At 38.6% G+C, this 22556-nt stretch overlaps 2 protein-coding genes across 2 annotated transcripts in view; one reads left to right on the forward strand and one right to left on the reverse strand.

The window, feature by feature from the left end:
• Positions 1-22556, reverse strand: part of METTL8 (methyltransferase 8, tRNA N3-cytidine) — a 92930-nt gene that overhangs the window by 51291 nt on the left and 19083 nt on the right. The window lies entirely within an intron of this gene.
• CYBRD1 (cytochrome b reductase 1) lies at positions 4144-18913 on the forward strand. The gene is made up of 4 exons (XM_083842498.1): positions 4144-4482; positions 11649-11857; positions 14409-14563; positions 14758-18913. Exons 1-4 carry the CDS (start codon positions 4296-4298, stop codon positions 15056-15058), a joined length of 852 nt encoding a protein of 283 aa, XP_083698624.1. The 5' UTR covers positions 4144-4295; the 3' UTR covers positions 15059-18913.

The raw sequence follows: 22556 nt of genomic DNA on the forward strand, positions 1-22556 counted from the left end.
GGACAGAGAAGCAAAAACGGCATCCCAGAAGTGCTACCCCCATTTTTGTTTGTATTTTTAATAATGTACGAAGAACTTCCCAGTCAGTGCTTAGGGACTGGAAAGATAGGGGAGTGGCTTGATAAGATTTGCTTCAATTTAGAGTAAGAAGCATTTCAACAGTGCACACCCTGTTTTTCTGCTAAGTACTCACTGACAAGGCTGCTGAGCAGTGGTGAAGAAAATGAAATAGCACAAGCTAAACAAAAAGCATAAGCAGTAATATTTTATAATCTTGCTTTGGGAGTTCCAGCTCCTGCTCCACAGTCTCACAATTTTCAAAAATTGTTACAAAAGGCTTTAAATTATTAGAAAAATATTTTACAACTCACAGAACCAAGATGTTTATGGATTAAAATAATAAAGAGTTTCACTGCATAGGTAATAATGACTGGCCTATAACTCATATAGAAATCTGGTCATAAGCTGCACTATCTACTTTATCTCAGAGAAAGCTCTCTAAAGGGTGGAGAGTAAGTAAAGATTATTTCGAGGAAAGGTCCCATTCAATATTCCCAATTTTTGCAAAAATTGGTAATGCCCTCAACAGCAAAGGTCAAATGGTTCTGCTTCGTAGACATGGATCTGGCTGCCAAAAAGAGTAGAAGGATCATTCTGATCTGTCAGCGCCACTCAAGCACTAATTGCTTAAACTCACTTGTCAGTATTACTCCTGGTAAGGTAACTCCTGCGGGGATACTTCTAAAGCTTTCACAACAGCTGGCTAAGTTAGCACTATCTCAGCAGTTTTGTTTGTTTATAATATGAACAGCCACCAGGCTTCTGAAAAGCTCGTCCAAGTGCTTTGAGAGACACTGTAACCACTTTGGAATGTCCTGTTCTAAGGGCTGGATCTTCAGTGATTCGTCCAGCGTGGAAAAACAGAGATAAAGTTGTAGCTGGTGAAAGACGCTCCAACCTCTTCCTAACTATAGCTCTCACAACTCAGTTACTGGTCACTGGAAATTCTAATTTCACTCCTTGTATTTAAACAATTACATCAAAAAAAAAAAAAAGGCACAAGATAATGATCTATGATGATATGGTGTGCTGCTTAGGTAAACGTCTATGTAGATTTATGTCTAGAGTGCTGCTGTCAAGGTATATGAATGATACAGCAGCTGCGACAGAGGTTGCTGAGTAGCCATGCACCACAGGCATAATACAGGCAGGAGGCCATTCCTGCTTCTCCAAAGTAATGTGTGAGCAGTCCAGTTTTCTACTTTGTAGGTTCTTACAAACCTGAAGTCACAGTCATCCTGCTTCTACACCTGGCAATGCAGCAGCACAAAGGAAGTTTGTATCAGCTGATGTCCTGACAACCACTGAGAGGGAGCAGCAAACAGAGAACAGGTATTGTACTGAAAAAGCATCAACACGGTCTAGGAGACAGAGGCTCTGGGAAAGAACAGAGATCTTGAACTGCTGCGGCACCTATCCACAGCAATGGTTAACAAAAGCAGGGGTTCACCGATCCAAGAGACCTGACAGCCCCATTCAGGTTATGCCAGTAGGGGTTTATGTTCCGAACTCATGTTCGAATCCTGTGTGCAGCTGAGCCCTCAGCAGCCAACTGTACGATACAGTTCCCACCCGCATGTAACCGTGCAATCCCCTCTGACATTACAGCAGTGCTAAAGATTGCTTCAGATTCCGTACCAATCCAACACAGGGATCAAGTGGGCAAAAAGAGGTGGAAGAACAGGAATTAAAGAGAAATACCGGCAGGAGTTCCTAACTGTGCTGTCTGAAACATCTTCTGCATTACAGACTTTCCATAAAGTCCACTTTAGTTGATGCAACAATTATTTCGCTCTTGATTCTGGTTTGGTGTATTCAACACTGCCTAAGCTTTCAAGTTTCTATTCTAAAAACAATTTGTTCATATTTAGCTGGCAAAACTGAGCCTAGGATTTCAGTTCAATAAAATTCTGTGTTTGCTCTTGTTATCGGCTGCTTTAACAGCGTTTGCCTGTCAGTATCTTACCAACAATAAGCAGAGACAGTGAGCTTGAATTAAGACCTTGGATTCACAAAATTTGTCATAGTCTGTCAATGCCCTTAAACTGTTAATGGACCATGGAATTTCTGAAATAGGGCCATGTAGATGATTAAAGGATTGGAGCACCCATCAGACGAAGAAAGACTGAGAGAGCTGGGACTCTTTAGCCTGGAGAAGAGATAGCTCAGGGGGATCTTATCAGCGTGTACAAAATACATCAGCCAGGACTGAGTGTTTCTCTCCTGTCACCACCACCTGCTCTGCCCCTCAGGCTGGATGGAGAGGTATATTTGTGGAGAAATGCTTGGGGAGAAACACCCCATGATAAAGACTTCAGTGCCAAGCAGCATCAGGAGTGCTGGGACCTCTCCTCTCCACTGCCTGAGGTAATGGTGCAAAACATCCACCCCAGAACAATGCTTTCTTCACCCATCCTTCTGCACACTATGACCTTGCAACATGGCAGCTTCACTAGGCTGCTGGGGAAAGGATTGATGCCTCTTCCGTGTCCCGCCACTTTGTTTTGCCGCTGGCAGAGCAGAAGTGGTGCCAGCAGCCTGAGGCTGGAAGGGAGCAGAAACAGACTAGAAGCAGAAATGGAGGCAAAGTGGGATGCCTATACCTGGGACATCCTAAACTGGGCTGTCTGTATTACATTGCACAAGGCGCTCCTGACAATTACTTATCTAATAATTTTGGAACTGGCATCGTGCAGATTTAAGTCCAAGGACAGCTGGGCACTGATGGAAATATAACATGAAATGAGCCATGTAAGCTCTCAGGTGACTGTGACAGAACTCTCCATAACCCAGCCTACTATCTTTGTGTCTTGCTGCTACAGGGAACCCAAGCAAAACAAAAAGAGCTACACACATTTTCTTGACTATTTCCACACCATTGCTAAGCACACTTTTTTCTTTGCAATCCTTCTTGTTTCCTTTGGTACACAGCATTTTCTACAGTCTTTTTTTTCCACTCTAGCAGCCATCTTCCAGCTTCTGGTCTGCGACGTAGACACAGTGAAAACTCAATAACCAAAGTTATTAAGCAGGTATTCTATATTACGGTGCCGGGTGTGGGGGGATCGCTCCACCTAACACACACACCAAGGGTTACTGGCAGTGTGCTTATGTTAATGGCGTATATACATATTCATTTCATTTCCTGTGAGTCTCTCGCATATTCATCAGGTCTCCAAAGGATCATTAACGTAGGTTCCCACCCCTGTTCGCATGCATGCTAGAGTCCTTGGGTGGTCATCCAGCATACTCTGGAGGTCTTTTGATGAAGGCCAGAAGTCTTCCTCCCTGCTAAACTTCTGATCCTTCCTTTCTTTGACAGACTTCAGCAGTCCAAGCCAGTTCTTGCTGGTTCCATTATCTCTGTGCATACAGCCTTTTACTCCCTTATCTTTAGGGTTGTCCTGTCGTTGTGGTTAACATACAGTTGTGTTATCACAACTCAACGTAACTACATGTCTGAGGTTCTGCTATTCCGTGAGGAATACAGACAGAGATGGACAAAGTGTAAGAGACTGAGAAAAGACATCATAATGGGAGCAACTTTGAGTACTATTGATAAAATGACCCCTCTGTGTTGTATCTTGGCCCATTGGAAGGATAGGGCAGGCCACCCAGAGGAGACGTTAATCGTAAGATCTTAGTTAAGTATTGTAACCAATAGTGGACTTAAACAAAAAAAAAAAACAAACAAACTAATGTCTCAATGTAACTAAACCGCCTAGCCTGGCAGGTCCCAACAGCACAATGCCCAAACACTCCTCCAGACGCACACCAACATCCGTGTATGAAAACGGCGAGTATTTGTTTTAAATTTCATCACTCGGGAACCCGCTGGGAACCAAAGTGGATGGTCGTGCCTGGAAGCGTGCTCGGAGCACGACACGTCGAAACCTCTCAGCATGCATCTCCTGTGTGTTCCTGGCCTCAGCACCGCGCCGTGCTCCCGATTTGCCCCGGCTGGTCCCGGTTCGTCCCGGTTTGCCCACCGGTGCCGGCGAACCGCTGCCTCGACCCCCTGACTCCCCCGCGAGGGAGGGCGCAGGCGGGCCGGCACCCTGCGGGGGTCAGCCCGGGCGGGACCGCGCGGCGCGTTCCCGGCTCCCGGCCGGCAGCGGGAGCTGGGCGGCTCCCCGGCCCCGGGCCGACCCCGACCCCGCCCTGCCCCTGCCCCTTCCCCTCCCTCCGTCCCGTCCCGTCCCTCCCCTGCGCCGCGGCGGAGCGGGGCGCGGAAGATGGAGGGCTACCGGCGGTTCCTGGCGCTGCTCGTCTCGGCGCTGCTGCTCGGCTTCGTGGCGGTCGTCTGCTCCATCGTCTGGGTCCTCCGCTACCGCGAGGGGCTCGGCTGGGACGGCGGCGCGGCGGAGTTCAACTGGCACCCCGTCCTCGTCGTCACGGGCTTCGTCTTCGTCCAGGGCATCGGTGCGTGGGGGCTGCGGGGCCGGGGGGCGGCCGGTGGGGAGAGGAGGGGAGGGAAGGCAAGGCAAGGCAAGGCAAGGGAAAGGAAGGCAAGACAAGGCAAGGCAGCGCTCGCACCGAGACGGGACAAAGGTTCCTTTGTAGTAAGGCGAAGCTGCGATGTGTATTTTTGTTGTTTTCTTTTTCTTTCTTTCTTTTTTTTACTTCCCTTCGAGCACTTGTTTACCCTGGCCTGGATTTGGGAGTGCTTTGCGCAGTGCTCGTGAGGTGTGTTTTCCTAGCCAGCCTCAGTTTGGGAGAGCTGGGAACCGAAATGCCAGAACTGCTGCCCAAGGAAAGTTTCTCTCTTTTGGCTGTGTCCCTGCTGGCTCGCTCTCTTGAGTCTCCCGAGGAGAAAGCAAAGTTCAGCACCACTGAAGCCAGACCCAGGAGCGGGGTTGGTGCCAAGGAAGTCATAGCACCAGAAGCATTGCCATGGTGCAGTTCGTCAGTGCAGATGTTGTGTAAACCCTTTTAAGAAATACATCTTTTAAATTAACTTTTAATTCTGTTGCCTGGGTAATATAAAATTTTATTATGATGGGGTGGGATCACTTTTCAATAGTGCATGAACATTTGATTGCATAGGGTTCGGCCTCAGACTAACTTAAAAGCGTCCCGTTACTCGCAGCGTGAACAGTGCCTCTTCTTCCACCACGCACTGTTCGTGTGTTAGGCCTTGAGGGCAACCACTGTTCTTTGATGCCAACAGGAATGTGGGGTTTGAACTATGTGTTTTTGCTGTTAGTGTAATGAGCTAATTCCAAGAAAATGACTAAATTAGAGACAATGCAGTTGATAAATGGTAAGAATTTAGGAGAGAGAAATGCAATACTCTCAGGAAAGCTTAAAAAGCAGATAATAGTAGAGCACCACAGAGATGCTAACTAGCCAGGTAATATATTTGACTAAAGCTTAATGTTGCAAAAAATAAGGGCACCAGACAGTACCTTAAAAATCCTGAAATTTGGGAGTTAATGTTTATGCTAATGGCATTAAGACTAATGGGGAAATTTGACAGACATAACAGCTCCCAACGGTATGTTCTGATAAAGTCGGTGACAAAATTCTTGCTAGTTTCAACGTCCAGAGAATACGCTAAGAAACGTCAGTAATTTCTCAAAAAAGGGCAAATGAATGTTGCAGGCAACAGTGGAAATTCTTCCAGTTTTACCACTGACTTCTCAGGGGGAGGTGAGGGGAAGACTTTACTGTTCTTAAGTAACAAAGAGCCTCTAGAGGCTTAAAGCATAAATATAAAGAGAAGTATTTTTTCTTTGTAATAGGAGGAATTAACTTAGGATTTCATTGCTAGTAACCTTATTTACATTTGCTTCATTGCTGAATGATAGATTGCACTCACCCCGCCAGGAAACATGTCCAGCACATCTGGACATTCATTCCCGTGGAACGTGGTGTTTGGATCGCATGTGTGCTCGCTCTGCGGCAGGAGCCCAGCCAGTCGGAGGCTGGAAGATGCAGGAGGAGTGGGTGGCTGCCTACTTCTGGTTACGTAGGGAATTTGGTGATTTGAACAGACGCTGCAAATTTAATTTTTCTCAGCAGCTGTGGGGTGTGTTCTGTGCTTTGTGGCTTTAAGTTACAAGTAAGTTTTGAGCAATAAAAATTCTTTGAAGCTGTTTTATATAATGTTGCTCAATAGGTCATGTGAAGTGTAATTTCAGGCTATAAATATGTAATGAAGAACACCTGTTGACTTCACTAAGATAAATAGTACTTATTGTGATCAAACTACTGTGCTTTTTCTTTTTAAAGACCTAGAATATTTGCAGAAAATAGGGGGAGGTTTTCTGCAGAACTTCTTCCTACTCATTTGCTTCTATTTCCTCTGAAACTCAGTTTGCCCCTGTTTCAGAGTAAGGATGTTTCCTCAGGCCTTGTGTAGGTAAGAGTATTTGTAAAGTAAATGGAAGTTTACTGTGGCTCGAAAAAAAAGAACATACACAAGAAATTCATTAATAATAGAGCATTATTTGGAATTGGAAATTCTGTTACATAATACAAAAAGCAAAGTTGCAGACTGATGGAGTATTATATAAAATTAGATGAAACAGCAGCAGATCAGACACTACTCTGGATCTGATTGAATTCAATGGCAGACTTCTGTCAACTACATTTCAAAGTAATTTGGATGAGTCTGGGGAATAGCTTATTTCTTTGGGCACATACAAGAAAAATAAATCTTTAAGTAGTTAAACGTGGAAAGGAATAGCTAAATAACCTTGGTTAAATTTGTGTGCAGGATTTGAAATAGTAACCAAATCGCCTGTTTCTTGAGTTCACTGAACTCTGTACAAAGGATAGAACTGTATTGTTGGTCTGTGGGAGGCAGAGGGGATGACCATAATAATGTGGATGTGGGGAAGTACATTGCTGTATATATCTTGTCACACAAATGAAAAAGCTGTAGGCATGGTAGTATTAATACTAACTATTTGTGGATCAGTACCTCTACATAAATGATACCTGACAAAACACTGGCAGTGCACTGTAATTGTCCAGATGATTTTCTAGACTTTAAAGTGGGGAAGAAATACAGGCAATAAAAGTTCGTGTGCATCTTAGCACAGCAACATTCTTTTAAAAGAATAAGATAGGGAAAACACATGAGGAAAAATTATTTTACATCATAATTGTTGCATGATGACTGTAGACACCAGGGCACGCTTCAAAGCAGTATTTACTTGCTGTTTCATGTTTGGTCTGTAAATGATGATGCTTGGTTCCTTCCAAAGGACTAATTATGAGATCTCCATTATGATCTAATGCAGAGTAGAATATTTTTGAGGGTTTCTCCACTCATTACTCACCTCATAAAAGGATATGTTTATCTACGGAGGTGTGACAGTTTATGTTGGATACTGAGGAACAGCAGAGCAGGTTTTGGGGTTGTGGAAAATTGAATAAAGACAGAACAAGGAGGATGGGGTAGTCTCTCATCCCGCTCTACTCTATGTCTCTCATCCTTGGGTCAGTCTTCTATGGTATTTATTAGTTACATTTAACCTCTGCACAATAAAGTTTGCAGCGAGGTTGACACTATGTCTTGGAAGATACTGGCACAATTAATATTCCTCATCAGATATGATTTATAAATATCTGTAACTTATATTTTAAACAGGCTTAAAATGAGGACATGGCCTAAAGACAGCAATATATTGATAAAAGAGTATAACATGAATGTTACGTAAGAGATCTTGCAGAGAAAAAAAGAAGGAAAAATCCTGGTCTACCACATTACCGTGTGGTGTTCTAGAGTCAATTAAATGTCAGGTTGGATGGGGCTTTGAGCAACCTCATCTAGTGCAAGGTGTCCCTTTCCGTGCCAGGGGGGTTGTACTAGATGACCTTTAATGACCCTTCCAACCCAAGGTATTCTACAACTCTGTGAAATTTCATCTGTATGGATGAAATTAGGTAAATGGGTGAGACAATGTAACAGCTCACTCTGGCTGAAATACTCTACATTTTTCCTCCACTTTTCCCTTTCAGCTTTCTCCTTGACTCTGGCTTCATCTTCCTCCTGCCTCATTTGTGCCATCTCTGGCTGTTGTCAGACCCATAAACAACCCTTTCCCTGCCACCCTACTCCTCCAGTATTTTTTTTTTCTGGAATAGCAAGTTGAATTGTCTTCACAAAAGTTCTCAGAAGTGCCACAGATGGGAGAAGGGAGATAGTGGACAAGGTGCAACAGCCAGGAGAGCAAGTGCAAATCTATTTTGAAGTAATCATATTCTTTCATCTTTAAATCATATCTAAAGATAATGCTTGCTCCAAATTATCTGACAAACACAATTACCTCTGCTTCGAATATAACAAAACATCTGATAAAAGGAAAAATGGTTAATTCCTGGAGTTTCTAACGTTCACTGAGCTTTAGAATTCTGAGGAATTGAAGGGCAAGTGACTTCTGAGCTGCAAGGGTCTCATCAGAGGCAGGCTGTGAAGAGGCAGTTCTCTTGATGACTTTAGAGTCCTTTGGAATGATAAATGGGGACTTATTTTATTGGGTTTACTTCGTTCTTCTAGTGCTAAAGTATTTCCCAAAGAATCTAGTGGCCATACAGAACTTGCCAAAGGCAAGCAGTAGGATCATCCAAGGAGCACAAGAGGAGCGAAGCGAATTGTTCCCTTCTGGCAGCTGGGAGGTGTTGTGTAGTGCAAGCCCAGTGTATCCCCAGAACCACATGTGCCCTCTGGGGCGGAAGGTGTCCCATGAGCAATCCATTATACTGCACTGCAGCACTCACCAGTCAGAAGTACTAGAGAGCTCACTAGAATTTTGCTTTGTATACTTGGCGATGAACAAGGTGTCCTATACCACATAAAATATTGCAAGATCACTCCACCCTGTGTGATGTGCTTTAAAATCAGAGTTCAAAGCAAGAGTGAGATCAGAGTGAAGCAGCTGTGTCTAAGGATGCCTAGACTTGAATAACGCTATCCTCTTACTAAGAGAGATGTTGTACATAAAGGAAGTTCTTTACAGGACTGCTTTAACACTTCACTACTAAAAATGCTATAACTGTGTAAGTGCTTTGAACCCAGGCTAATTTAAATTTGAGATGAAATTACAGATTACAGCTGAGTCGCTCTTTTAGGAGCGCCACTGAAAGCCTAAGGTCCTTCCTCCTCTCCGCATTGTTCTCTGGAGTGTCTTGCTCCCTCCTGCTGGTTGGAGAAGCACCAGTTGTGACAAAGCAGGGTTGGGGGAAGCACACAGTCAGAAAGGAAGTGAAAGTGGTGATGGGGAAAGGAGACTGTGCCTTTTGTCAGTGGTAAACTGGCAGGTCTACTCAAGTTGCAATGTTTAACTTCACACACAGTCCTTACTGAAAGGGGATTAAACCAAAATGTGCTATCATGGATTTGTCCTGGGCTACAGCACATAACATGCTAATGCATGGCATTGCTAGTAAGTGTCCAAGCCATTTATCTGCATTTCTTGCTTTTCTCTTATAGTATTTCCAAAGGCAGACAGACAAAAAGATTCATGGCCCATACAAAGATCTGAGACTAAGTGGATACGGAGTTTGATAGTGATTTTGAAAGTTAAATAGATGACAGTGTCTTATGCACCAAAGAAAAATGTTAGACAAAAATTTTAGCCTGGACATGACCCTTTGAGAACCAAGGCTGAAATCTGAGACCAGGATCTATTCAGCTCAAGTTGACTTCAAGATATTTAGAGTCCAGTACTCTGTTCCACTTGGAACAAACTATTGAGAATAGATAGAGCATGGAAGATTTACCGGGAATATCCTGATAGGATACTGAGGTTTGGTTGTGACCTTTTGGCATACCAGCTATACCAGGTTAGAAATCCTTGATGCTAAATTTTGCCTAATGCAGGCAATTATTTCAATATTAAAAAGATAACTGTATAAATTTTGGGGAACTGTTGTAGGTGATCATAAGCTCATTGTGCTGAATCACATATATCAAATTCTGTCATATAGACTGAGTACTGTCAAGCTGTCTTTAAAACAAGGCTTCTGTCTTCCTGATTTTTTTTCTGATTTGCTCTTGCCTCTTTGCTCTTGCCTCTTTTAAAAAGTAGAAAGTTGAGAACTATCTAAATGCTGTATATATTTAAATATTTTAAGGGACACTTTCATTCCAATATTATATATTTACACAGTGTGTAAAAGCACGTATTGATTCAAAATCTGCTTGTAGACTGGAAATTCCACTTATGAACAGTGTTTTCTTTGTGAATTATGTAGTGGAGTGCTGTATTTCCTGGCGTGTATCCAAGTCAATATACATATGTGTAAATAGAACTTTAAAATTAATTTGCCATTTATTCATTGCAACATTGAGTTTTTTCTTTTTTTTTTTTAATAAAAAGATAGGGTTATGGAGAAGTAATGAGGAAAGCACACAAGAATTACTTAAGTAAATACTTACTGTTTGCAGGTAGTATCAGGTAATAGATATTTATCAGGTAATAGATATCTTTATTTTCTAGTACATTTATTTTCTCATGAGTGTTTAGAATGGAAACTTCTTTTTAAACCTGGATATATTCTTTAGTTTTAATACAGCTAATTATATATAAGGATTTGAATATCATTTCATAAGCAGAAACCTTAAATAAAGATTTGATGAATTAGATGAATGGAGCACAGCCTTTTTTCCCAGGCAAGGCATTAGCGTTTATTGGTCAAATGACTGGGCCTGCTCATAAATATTTGTCCCCTGTTATCTGAATGTACTTGTGTGTTAGCGCACATCCAGAAATACTACAGGTTTTTATTCAGAAGTACCTGGGGCTTCAGTGATCTGGTCTGGTCTGTGTGCAACAGACAGGGGTCAGTCATGGCAGGGGAGGAGCAGTGAGGACTTTGAGGAAAGAGCTTGGCGAGGAGCACTCCAGGCTGTTATTCTTATGGATCATCTGGAATCAGAAATTGTTGTTTTCTTCACACTGGACAAAACACAGTATGCTAGTGTTACATGTGCAGCTATAGGCAAAAGATCTTACTTACATTTAACAGTGCTTCGAGAGCTGTAGCTGCCAGATCCTATTAATTCTTAAAGTAGGATTATGATTCCCTTATGCTGGGTAGCCTTTTCCTGTCTAAAATAGTCCTACTAATATCAAGGTAATAGATACAGCTATATAAATATCTATGTAATTAGTAAATAGCATCATGAAAAATTGCAAAGAGAATAAACATTTAAAAAAAAATCTTGCGTCCTTTCTCAGTGTGTGATCTTCTGGATATAAGAATTAGGCCTTATTCCTCCAATCTGGCTAGTAGCAGAAAAATCAAAATCCTGTGCAGACTTCCTGTTAGATCAGTTGAAGTAACAAAGAAAAGATAAGTTTTTTACTGTTACTTTTTTGAAACACACTTGAATTTTTCAAAAAAGTTAGGAATAGATTTCCCTAAAAGCTATATTTACGCCTCAGTTGTATATTTGGAATATGCTATGTGTTTGGCTATGTAGAAGAAAAAGCTTTTTAATAGATTTTTTTTAGAGGATTAAAGGTCAGATTTTCCCTAATTTACAATAGAAATATGTGAATGATGCATGATTATCAAAATCTTAGAGAAGCTATACTGTAAGGCATAACATCTTGTTTCTGTTCTTTCTTCAGCCATTATTGTGTACAGGTTACCTTGGACCTGGAAGTGCAGCAAACTCCTAATGAAGTTCATACATGCTGGATTAAATACCATAGCTATGATTCTTGCAATTGTTTCTATGGTAGCCGTGTTTGAATATCACAATGCCAGGAAGATTCCCAACATGTACAGTCTGCACAGCTGGATTGGGCTGACTGCTGTTATATTTTATTCTCTCCAGGTCAGAATCTAACTGTATTTATAAACCGGTTGTAAAGTTAAAGAATGTGTTGAGTAATTCAGGTACCATAGGCCCTAAATAATAATATATCGTATCCTACAATATGCTCTATTAGGATACCCATCTTAAATTCTGTGATTTGGCAAATGAGCAAGTACTGGATCCTTGACTTCAAGGAAAAAAGTATTTTAAAGCCTATTTTGTTTACTTGCTGGGTTTATTTACTGTTCAATTATACAGTAGTGTTTTTCTAAGCTCTATAAACTGTTGAAGTTAAAGCAAGTGATTTGGTTTGTTGGCAGCATATTTAAACACAGAGCTTTTATTGAGGAATTCTCAAATGAGGTAATTGCTTTTCCCTTTTTTATTGTTGATGATTCTTTTGCAGTTAGCATAAGTTTATAAATTTTAAGTTTTTTCTTGGTCTCAGGAGTTCTCTATCACCACAACGAGCGCAGCAGGGGGCAGTGCAGACCTAAAGGCTCTGACATGTAAATTAGTTATTACAGAGAAAACAGTTTTCCTGAATCAGCAAATCTTTGATAAATGTTCATGTGCTTGCTTTTAACTGCTCCTGTTGCCAGAGAGTTGGAGTTACCATAATTTAAAATGAACTAACTTGATATGTTTTGCATTTGGCTTAGAAGAAGAGCAGGTGTGCCCTGACATGTAGTGTACACATGCAGGTGTGATGTTTCTGCACCTAAAATTCTGAAGTCCTTCTATTATGTGGAAATAGAAAACAGTTAACTAGGAGGAAGAAATCCTATGTGTGGGACATTAATTAATGCTTTTGTCCTTCACTGTTCAGGCTAGGACTAGTATTGGAACAGTGTTTTTAACACTCAGAAAAAAGAAGGCATGTTGCCGCATTGTTAACTATATACTTTATAGTTGAACAACTACAGCTAATGAGTAAGAAGAACAGTGTTAAGATTTTCCTTGTCTTAATAGCAGTTATTTCAGGGAAATCTCTGCTGCCACTATACTAAGTATCAGTATTTTTTTCTAATGGTTAAGATGAAGAACCGTGAATAACATCTTAATTCTACTTTTCATTTTGCTACTCTAAACATGATCAATGGCACTTAACTAAATGCCTTGTCTGTCTGATCAATAGAATAGTGATGTTACTCCTTCCAACCAGGGTAGTAAGTCTCCAATCAGACTGGTATTTTTGAAGTGATTGAGAAACATTGTTAGGAAAGAGTCATAAAATAGTATTTCCGTTAGAGAAGACACTGGAAATGGTTTGTCAATCTCAAAATTAAGAAATTATTGAGGGGGGATGCTCACATAATACTATACCTGCAGGAATAGTAGTGTAAATAAATTATATTTAAGCCAATGTATGTTAATATAGGACAGCACAAGGACACAAATTTAATAGGACAGAAATGTCAAATGGACACTATTTCTTGGAAAGCAGTGACTCTGGAAAGAAGTGCCTAAAGAAGACATGAAGCTCAAAATGAGTTCTTAGGGTGCTTTGACAATAGAAATAAATTCACTTATAAGAGTTTATTTTACCTCCATATATGGCATTGGTGAAACCAGTATGCAATACTATGGAATACATTTTTTAATTTCAAAAAAAAAATGCAAAGAAAATCTGGAAAAGTAATTTGAGAGCTAGAAAAACTGCCTTCTAGTGAAAGACTTAAAAAGCTCCAATTGTTTAGCAGATATAAAAGGAGATTAAGACATGACTTGATTAAGGTGTATTAAAAAGCTTCCCAGGGAGAAAATACCTGGCTCTTTAATCTAGCGTGGAAAGACAAAACAAGGATGAAGGCTGGAAATGAAAACAAGATGAAATACAAATTCACGTACTACTTCTCATTTAGCAGCAGGATTAAGTTAAGGGAGAACAAACTAAAGAAAGGATGCAGCCTTAAGGTGCCAGTGCAAGCCTGTGACTGAAACCACCACGTGACATGATGTGTTCTCCTCTGTCAAAGACTTAGCACTAATGGGAGGACTCATGGCCCCTGAACAGCTTCACGCTACCCACACACATCTTCACTCTGTAATGCCAGTAGACCATTGTCCTTCTAGAGGCGTGTTCTTTAATTTAGTGAAAGCTCTAACAGGGTGAAATTCTTTAGTCCACTCAAGACAAAAGGTTATACTGCCTTCTGATCTTCATTTATGTGTAAATCTATAGCAGAAGGGGAGAACAGGACTTGGAATTGAAGGGACTGTAAACATGTAGCTAGTCATTCCTTTAATATCTTACTGAGTTATTGAGAGTGAACACTTGTGTTTCCCGTACTCAGATTGGTAGCAGTTTTAGCATTAGCAGTAAGTTTGGACACTGATATGAGGTGGGATTATTTATCAAATATCTAATGTCTGCTTCCCAGGTGCTAATCCAGAATGATTGCTTTGGTTTTGCAAGGAAACCCATTCAAAAATAAAAATGCCAATTCTTATCAAATTTGTACCTGAAAACATCTCAAATTTCAATTTTTATAATGGTTTTGATTTTGACTGAGACATGCAGCTTGTTTTCCCTAAAGCTTTAACCATGAATCTGTTCTGTGTTTAGCTTTTCTTGGGCTTTGCTGTCTTTCTGCTCCCATTTGCTCCAGTTCCTCTCCGGGCGGCTCTCATGCCAATCCATGTTTATTCGGGTCTCCTCATCTTTGTAGCAGTGATTGCATCAGCTCTCATGGGAATCACAGAAAAGCTTCTATTTTCTCTGTAAGTATTTTTTTTTCCACTTGTTTATTAAGTTTATTCATTGCATACTGTAATTCTGTTTGTATAGAACAGTAATGATCTAGTATTGGGACATTCTTTGGTTTTGTTTTTAAAAAGACCTCTTATCTATCAGGAGACTGCTGGTTTAGACCAGGATTGTCTTTAAAACAACTTTTTTTTTTCTCCTTCCAAAGGCAAAGTCCTGCATATAGTGAATCCCCACCAGAGGCTATTTTTGTCAACTGTCTTGGTCTTTTGATTGTCACCTTTGGTGCGCTTATTTTGTGGATGGCAAGCAGGCCCCACTGGAAGCGCCCGCCAGAAGAGAGTGCTAAAGTTCAGCGGCCCAACGGAGGGGCTCCGGAAGGCGTGGAGGCAGAATCCACCATGACAGATTGCAGTAATGCAGACAGATCTGATGCGGGGTTCAACAGTGAAGCAGCCAGAAAACGAAACTTCAAACTTGATGAAGCAGGCCAACGATCAACTATGTAAAGAAAATATATAGAACAGCAGTACTAGTATACTGCCCAAAAGCCTGTTCCTTCCAATTCAGTTATATGGAGATATATATATATAGGTTGCAATTTTATTTACAGTATGGCTTGCTCAAAGACATTCAAGTTTTCTGCATATGAATTTAAATTCCAGTGAGTCCCAAACACATCATATTGGTTCATGCTCAGTCCTTATTTAAAGAAAAACGAATGGCATCACATAATGAGAACATGTTTTCCACGTCACTTTTTAATTTTATGTTTTTATCTCTTACAGTCATGAAAAGTTATGAAGACTAAATTCTGTTCTGAGAGATTTTGCAGGTATGAGTGAAAGCTGTGAAGTGTACCAGAGAGCAGAATTTAGCTGTAAGCACATAACTTTTCTGCTAATGTTTACTTTTTTAAGGACTTGATTTCTCAAGTTGATTAAACCCCTCACAAACAACTAAGACCTGTAGGCTTTGAGGTCACTCAGCACTTTGCAGAGTTGCACTGTAAAAGTTTTTAGTCTAAAATTTTGAATTCAGATAAAGAAATAGAAAAATTTGCCTGTTATCTTAGTGAAATGTTATGTGGCTTTTAAAATTTCTTGGAGTTTTTTGTTGTTTGTTTGTTTGTAATCAGAATGTATCTGTTGAATTTCTTTTTAATCATTTCTACCAAATATATATATTTTATAGAGATAACATATCCTTTACTGAAATCTTAGGAAACTGCAATACATCCAAGAATTTGTCTTGGAAAGCTATAGATACACACTTAGAAAAATATGTGTCGCTTAACCAAATCTTCCTTCTATCCCGGAAGGCAGCATTTTATTATCTTGATTTGATTGTACAGTTCCTATTGATTTATGACAGTAGACTAGAAATTAGTTGGTTAGAAACCAGAGTAGACTGGTAGTGGTATCAGATAAGAAAGGAGCTTGAAGTGAGAAATGTTTTCTGCCAAGAAACAGATGAGCTTTGCTGATTTGATTAAAATACTACCAGTTAACTGAAAGCTGATTTTGCCATCTCCATACCGGTGTCACAGTCATTATCGTGATAAGAATTAAGACATAATTTAGTCTACAAGCAAGCTACATAAACTCTATGACCTCTCTTATTTGAAATTAAAGTGTTAAATAATGCAGTTCAAGTCTCTACTGGCACTTTACTTTTATAGTTCTTTCTAGTAATCAGTGTATTAATGTATTATGCTCATTCAGTTATTTCACAGATACAAACAATACTTTGTTACTACCATAGAAGAATAATTGTAATAGATTATTTTGATTGCACATTTCCAAAGTGATGAGCCTTTCTATTATGATGTCTTCTAAAAGCTGCAGAACCCGCTAAAAGTCATCTTGGTAACTGCAATACCTGTTCCAATTTTACCATTCTTCATGTTGCAAAGAACTCTATATAGACTGTTTCAGGCAGCAGATCATCTCCTTTTTAAGGCTAGATAAATTTGCATCTATCTAATTAAAATATTCAAACACATTAAACTTTGGCAAATACATAATTTTGTAGTTAGTGTTGTGTTAATACAACCAATTTTGATTATGCATTATTTTCGATCTTTGACAAAAAGCGCCTCAGTTCCTGTTATTTGATTTGTGATAACATTTAATTATTTTGTGAGTGCAGTATAGAAAGCTAGCAGAGCAAATTATTAGAAAAAAAAAAAGTTACCTACTGTACTATTTGGTACTCAAGGACTACATCCCAGAGTTCTGCTTTCACTTACATATATGTGTGGATGTTTAAGACCCATCTAGCATTGGTGAACTGTTTCATTTGAGAAAACAACTTTCAAATGCCTTAATGCAGAATTAAATTACGCGAGAAGGAAGTATCATCCTATTGTGTGAGCGCTTGTCCAGTCCCAGTATGTACAATGGATTGGACAGCTTTTTCCTTGTTTTTCAAGCTCTACACAGTCGTCTGTTTTCCCTAAAATTGTTCTGGGCAGCTACAGCATAAAATCCAAATAGTACAATTAGCAGCTTTCTGAAAGAAAAATGAGAACACTTGTTTTACTTGAAATGAGTGCTCAACTGACATGATGTTATGCATCCTACTGTGTATATTACATATTAAGTAGCAGAAGAGATTTGCTGTAGCTTCTGGAGAACACTAAACTGTGCTACCATTTTTTCTTGTGATCTCTTTTTATGTTCTGCTCAAATAAGTCTGCTTTTTTGGTGAAATCACTAAGCATTTTTTTACAGCTGGTGGATGCACATCTAGTCTTTGTGCGAGATGCTCTGTTAACGCTTTTGAAGTATGAGTTCATGTATGCACTTCACAACACGTGGACCACAGGCAACTTTAAGTTGGTGTGTATTGCTTTGTTGCTGTGTCTCATCTATGTTTGAATATGAGCCCATTCAATCCTTGCATAGCACTGAGTCATCTAATATAAAGTGTGTGCATGTGTGCAAGGTAGTCCAAGGACTGTTCTGGAATAAACCCTAACTGTATTGTATATTGGGAAGGAAAAAAAAATCTGTTATTTCCTTTGTTACAACACTAACTTGGAAGTATCAAAATAACAACTTTTGGGTGAACAGCTCTATATGCTGTTTAAAGTTAAGCTACAGTAACCAGTATGCCTTTTGTTTTCCATTTTATTCCACAAACTGTTCATGACACTTGAAAAAGAAAGGTGGCATTTCTTTACTTCTCTATTCTGATGATATAAAACTCATTGAAAAACGAGGATTAGCAGACTTTTGGAGGTAGTTTGTCAGACTCTATTTTTGTTTTTCAACGTTGAGGATAAACACGATGGTAGAAACTCAGTGGGAGCTGGGAGATTCCATTCTGGGAAATTATTGTTACAAGCAGGTAATCAGTGATATTTCGTTTGTGTGAAGTGTGGGCTTCTGGCTGCTTTGAACTTTGGAAGGTTCCTGGGAGTAGCTCCGAGCTCCAAAACCTTGCTCAACCTTAATGGGTGCAATTTAAAGTAGCCTCAACATGCTATAGACTTTGGCTTCTGCTATAAATTGATTTAAAAGATCTGTAAGGATCCCTGCAACATACAAGGTTAGTTCAAGTGCTAAATAAAAATACATAGGACTTTGGAGAGTAATTTTCTTTGGAAAAAATGTACTCCTACAGCCGCTTCTCAAAGGGGCCTTCCATCACCTTTTCTTTCATACAGATTTTTTTACCTATAGTTATGTGCAGTGGTATCAACATAGGAAATAAAAAGGGTGTATTTTCAAAGATATAAAAAGAAGTTAGAATTCTAGCTTTTTTTATCAGGAGTTTTCTGCATGTGTGAACATCTTCTACATTGTTACATTTTTACAGGGACATGATTGTACAGCTTACAGTCCAAGTTTGAATTCCTATTAAAACAGGAAGTTAAAAAACCTACCATTAAAAGTACTATTTTTAAGATGTCTGAAAAAATAATTACTTTTAATGTACTTGCTGTCTTGCAGTACTGAACACAGAGGCAGAACAGTGTTTTTTCTGACATTAATGAAACTGAAAGATGATGGTGCAAATTAGATTTTAAAATTGAATGCACAGTAATTATATGTACGTCTTACTACATGTAGCCATGAAGATTGCATATGATATTGTAAATATGGATTACTTGTATACGTGGATATTTTATTGAGAGAGTATCTGATATTGCCAAATATTTTCTAATATGGAAGACTTTCTTTTGCTTCCATATCTGAAAAATCTTTCCTCTGTTTCTAACTGTTCACAAGAACTTAAAGAATTATTTTGTTTTGTTACTTGCCTTACTTACTTGTAGATTAAAGCAAATGTTTAATTACAATGTATATTTTCTTATTCTTTTTTATGTTAATAATAAAGAATTTTCAAGCTTATGATACCACTGAGTGCAGATTTATATTATGGTACTAAAACACAACTTTTTAAATTTGGCAAAATATTAAATTACTCCTATGATTACTTTTTTGAAAACAGGAGGATATTTTACACTATTTCCTTATTTTTTTAATTAAAATATTCCAAGTATTGCTGATGATATTCCTCATGAAATTTATATACTGTGTAGTACTAGAAGGATAACCAGTATACAATGGAAAATGAAGGAATTCACTGTATAAAAAAAGAATTTGTATTACACCTTGTGATGATACTAGAACTTTCCCATAGCAGTTGTTAGAGGGGAAAAAATATCCTCAGGCATGAGATTGCCATTGCAAATAAAGAAAGATCATAAATTCTGAAGTATGACTGTTAAATAGTCACACAACATGCTATAAGATCCAAATACCCTCGGATACATAGCAACAGCCAAACTGAACACAGAGCAAATGTTTCAAACTCACAGAATGTTCTGACCCAAACTGAAAAATGATATATGCATACATATAAAAATGTATCTATACATCAAGTTACTCATCAATAGGTTATTTATCATAAAATGCTATAAATAACAAAACCATCTGTATGAACGGATCTGTAAGAAAGAAAGAATTAAAGTATGTTCTTGACCTTAGTAAGATTAATTGGAAACTCTTCTCAGAGTGTAAAGCATAAACTCATTACTCCTGGATATCATACATTAGTTTGCTAAACCTTTCTAACATGATCATAATCATGGAGGAGTAAAAATACTGTTACAATCATCATTACAACAGAATACTTGCTGTAGTCAAACCTCACTTTGCTGTATTCAAACCAATTCCCTGTTGCTGATAACTTCTCTTAACTGTCTCCTGCTGGATGGACTTTCTGGTAAAATACTCCATATCTTTTCAGTATGTTGGCCATTTCAAAATTCAATAGAAGCTCAATTATAGTCACACTTGAAAGAGAGGAATCAAAGTTTTGGAGGGGGGACTGCATTTGTGTGTAGACGTGCTTTTGCAAACACATGATGCAATGCTTATATACAGATTTTTGCATTGCATTATGGTATGACCAACACTTTTGATCTCTGTAAGACTAGTGGGATGTAATGAAGAGTAAATTACTACATAGTAAGAGATAAGTATGGGTCAACAAAATGGATGAAAACCACTCCAAGTAATGCAACTAGTAGAAGAGGGGAGGTAAAATGAGAAAAGCCAGTTACTGAATGCAGGTAACAGAACTCTAAAAAAAAATAAGCTAACTCTGACAGAAGAAGAAGAAACAACTAGTACAAATTTCTATTAGCTCAGGTTTGACACTTGTGGTCATTGCAAACTACCAACCAATATATGTCAGCTTGAGGCTTGAGTTTACAGTTGCATCCATGGCCACGTGTACCGACTACTCCTTGGCTCCCACCCTGCCTCTGAAATGTGCAAACTGGTTCTTCAGGCACAGAAATTTGGGCCATGGTCAATGACAAAGCCATGAAGTTCTAGGTGGATTTACTTTACACTGTATACTCTACTATTTTAATCTTAAGCATTATTTAGATCTCTTAATTATATGACTCTTCTTCAAAAAGTCTAAGGCTAAATCCCAGTAAAATCATTCATTCACTATGGATCTAATTCAACCACCTGTGTATTTGCTGAATAGTAGCAATGCCAAACAACTGCATTAAATAAAAAGGTTAAACTTCATAACTAAGGTTTCTGCTATACAGATAAATGTGGAATCTCATCCTACAACTAATCTGAGGAGTTATATGTGCTATAGACTTCACTGTTCTTTTCTGCTATAAAAAATAATTATAATAAAAAAATTAACCACTATATACTGATCAAATTTTAAATATGGGTCATTTTCATTCTGTTTCACTTTCTTCTATTGTACCATTATTCTGGTGTAATATTAGATGCACCTTCTCCTAAAATATACTCACGTTCAGGAGAGTTGAAAAAATGCTATATTCTACTCCACAAATGGGTGAAATTCCTTCTATTAAGACAGGCATTTTGTAGTAAGATATGGCATTGTAAAAGTAAATTTTACAAGTAAAAGGCATTGATGCCTTTTAAAAGCTACATTATGCAAACATATAATTTCTCATTTCAGTTTGTTCTTGATTGGAGGGGAATGTATCACGTCTATTTAAATCAAAGGCTATGGCATAGCATCAAAAGATTTAAAAAATGGGGCATTAAGCTGAGGCTGCAGGTACTATACATATATGTCTTCTCCACTGTCTTTAAGTCAGCAAAATTACTGACTCTGGACTCTCAAGTCTTTTACTAGACCAACTGATATGTTATTTAAAGTCTATGAACTACAACAAACACAAAGGAAGTCCATCTTTTGCCCATCACAAATTAAGTCAAGCAATAGGTATAAATACAGCTGTAAGAAAATGGATAAAAAATACTAAAATGTTTGCAATTTAAATTTCAATATTCAATGGTATTTCATTCAAAATACAATTCCATCCAGCTGTATTAAAAGTCTGCAGGATATTATTAAATATGCAGATTTTCAAATACTCTTGTAGCAGATGGTTTTTCTCATTATATGTGTACACAAGCACTAATCCACTAGGTGGCAAGCACTACCAAAATGGCTGTTGAAAGATGCTAGTCTATCCCTGCCTTAGATGATACGAGTCATCTGCTTTAAAATAAAATTTCAAGTTTAGTAGACGTAAAATACACAGTCATATCATAATGTATATATTTATTTTTATATTCACTTAAAGGGAACAATTGAAATATAATATTTCTTCATCCCTCTGATACTGGAAATTATATGGTGCTCTACAGACTTCTTAAACTGCTGTTCGTAACTCTTGTGCCAGTAGAAGCTTAGTTAAAAGAAGCAATAAAGAGAAGGAGAGCATGAAAGTTTAGGGAGAAGCTCATAAATAAGATACAAAAATAGCAAGAATTAGGGGGAAAAAAAGTGAAATTTTAACTCTTCTGCCATTTGATCTTGTAGTCTTACATAAAATTTGGCCCACAAAAAATGAACATTAGTGCCAATTTGGATTTCAAATAATCAAAAAGTAATGTTCTCCCTCTGATCTATGCTAACAGTTTCTGTTCTTAATTTACTCTATTTGTGGATACTGACTTTGTAAGCATGTTTTCTGATATATTCTACTGAATATCTCAAACCACTGAAAGCTATTTGGGACATGTTGCACTGGTGCTACTTCTTGATCTAATTGCTTACTTCTCCTCTAAGCCTGTCCTTGGTGGAAGATGTTTTGACTCTTACTGTTAGAACAGTGGCAGTGCTGACACAGGCAGGGCACTGTGGTTATCCACAAAGCTAAGTATTCATGTTTAGGTCAGCTAAGTGGCAAAATTCAGTGTAATTCTGATTTTCCACAACGTGACTTGTCATTATTGGTATGACTAGGGAATTTTCAATTGTCACTCAGGTGACGCAGAAAGAATACAGGAACCCCTATCAAGGGATCTGACTGCACTTGCACATGCTTTGAGCTCTTCTTCACAGCAATGCCCAGGCCTCCTTCCTACATTAAAAGGTGATAAACAATCTTTATATGTGAGTATGCATTCTGTATTTGATAACCTTGGTAAATCATTCTCTGACTTTGAGGAGGACAAATCAAGTTTAGTATGAATAAGA

Source organism: Anser anser (genome assembly GCF_964211835.1).
Source record: "Anser anser genome assembly, chromosome: 6".
Classification (NCBI taxonomy): Eukaryota; Metazoa; Chordata; class Aves; order Anseriformes; family Anatidae; genus Anser; species Anser anser.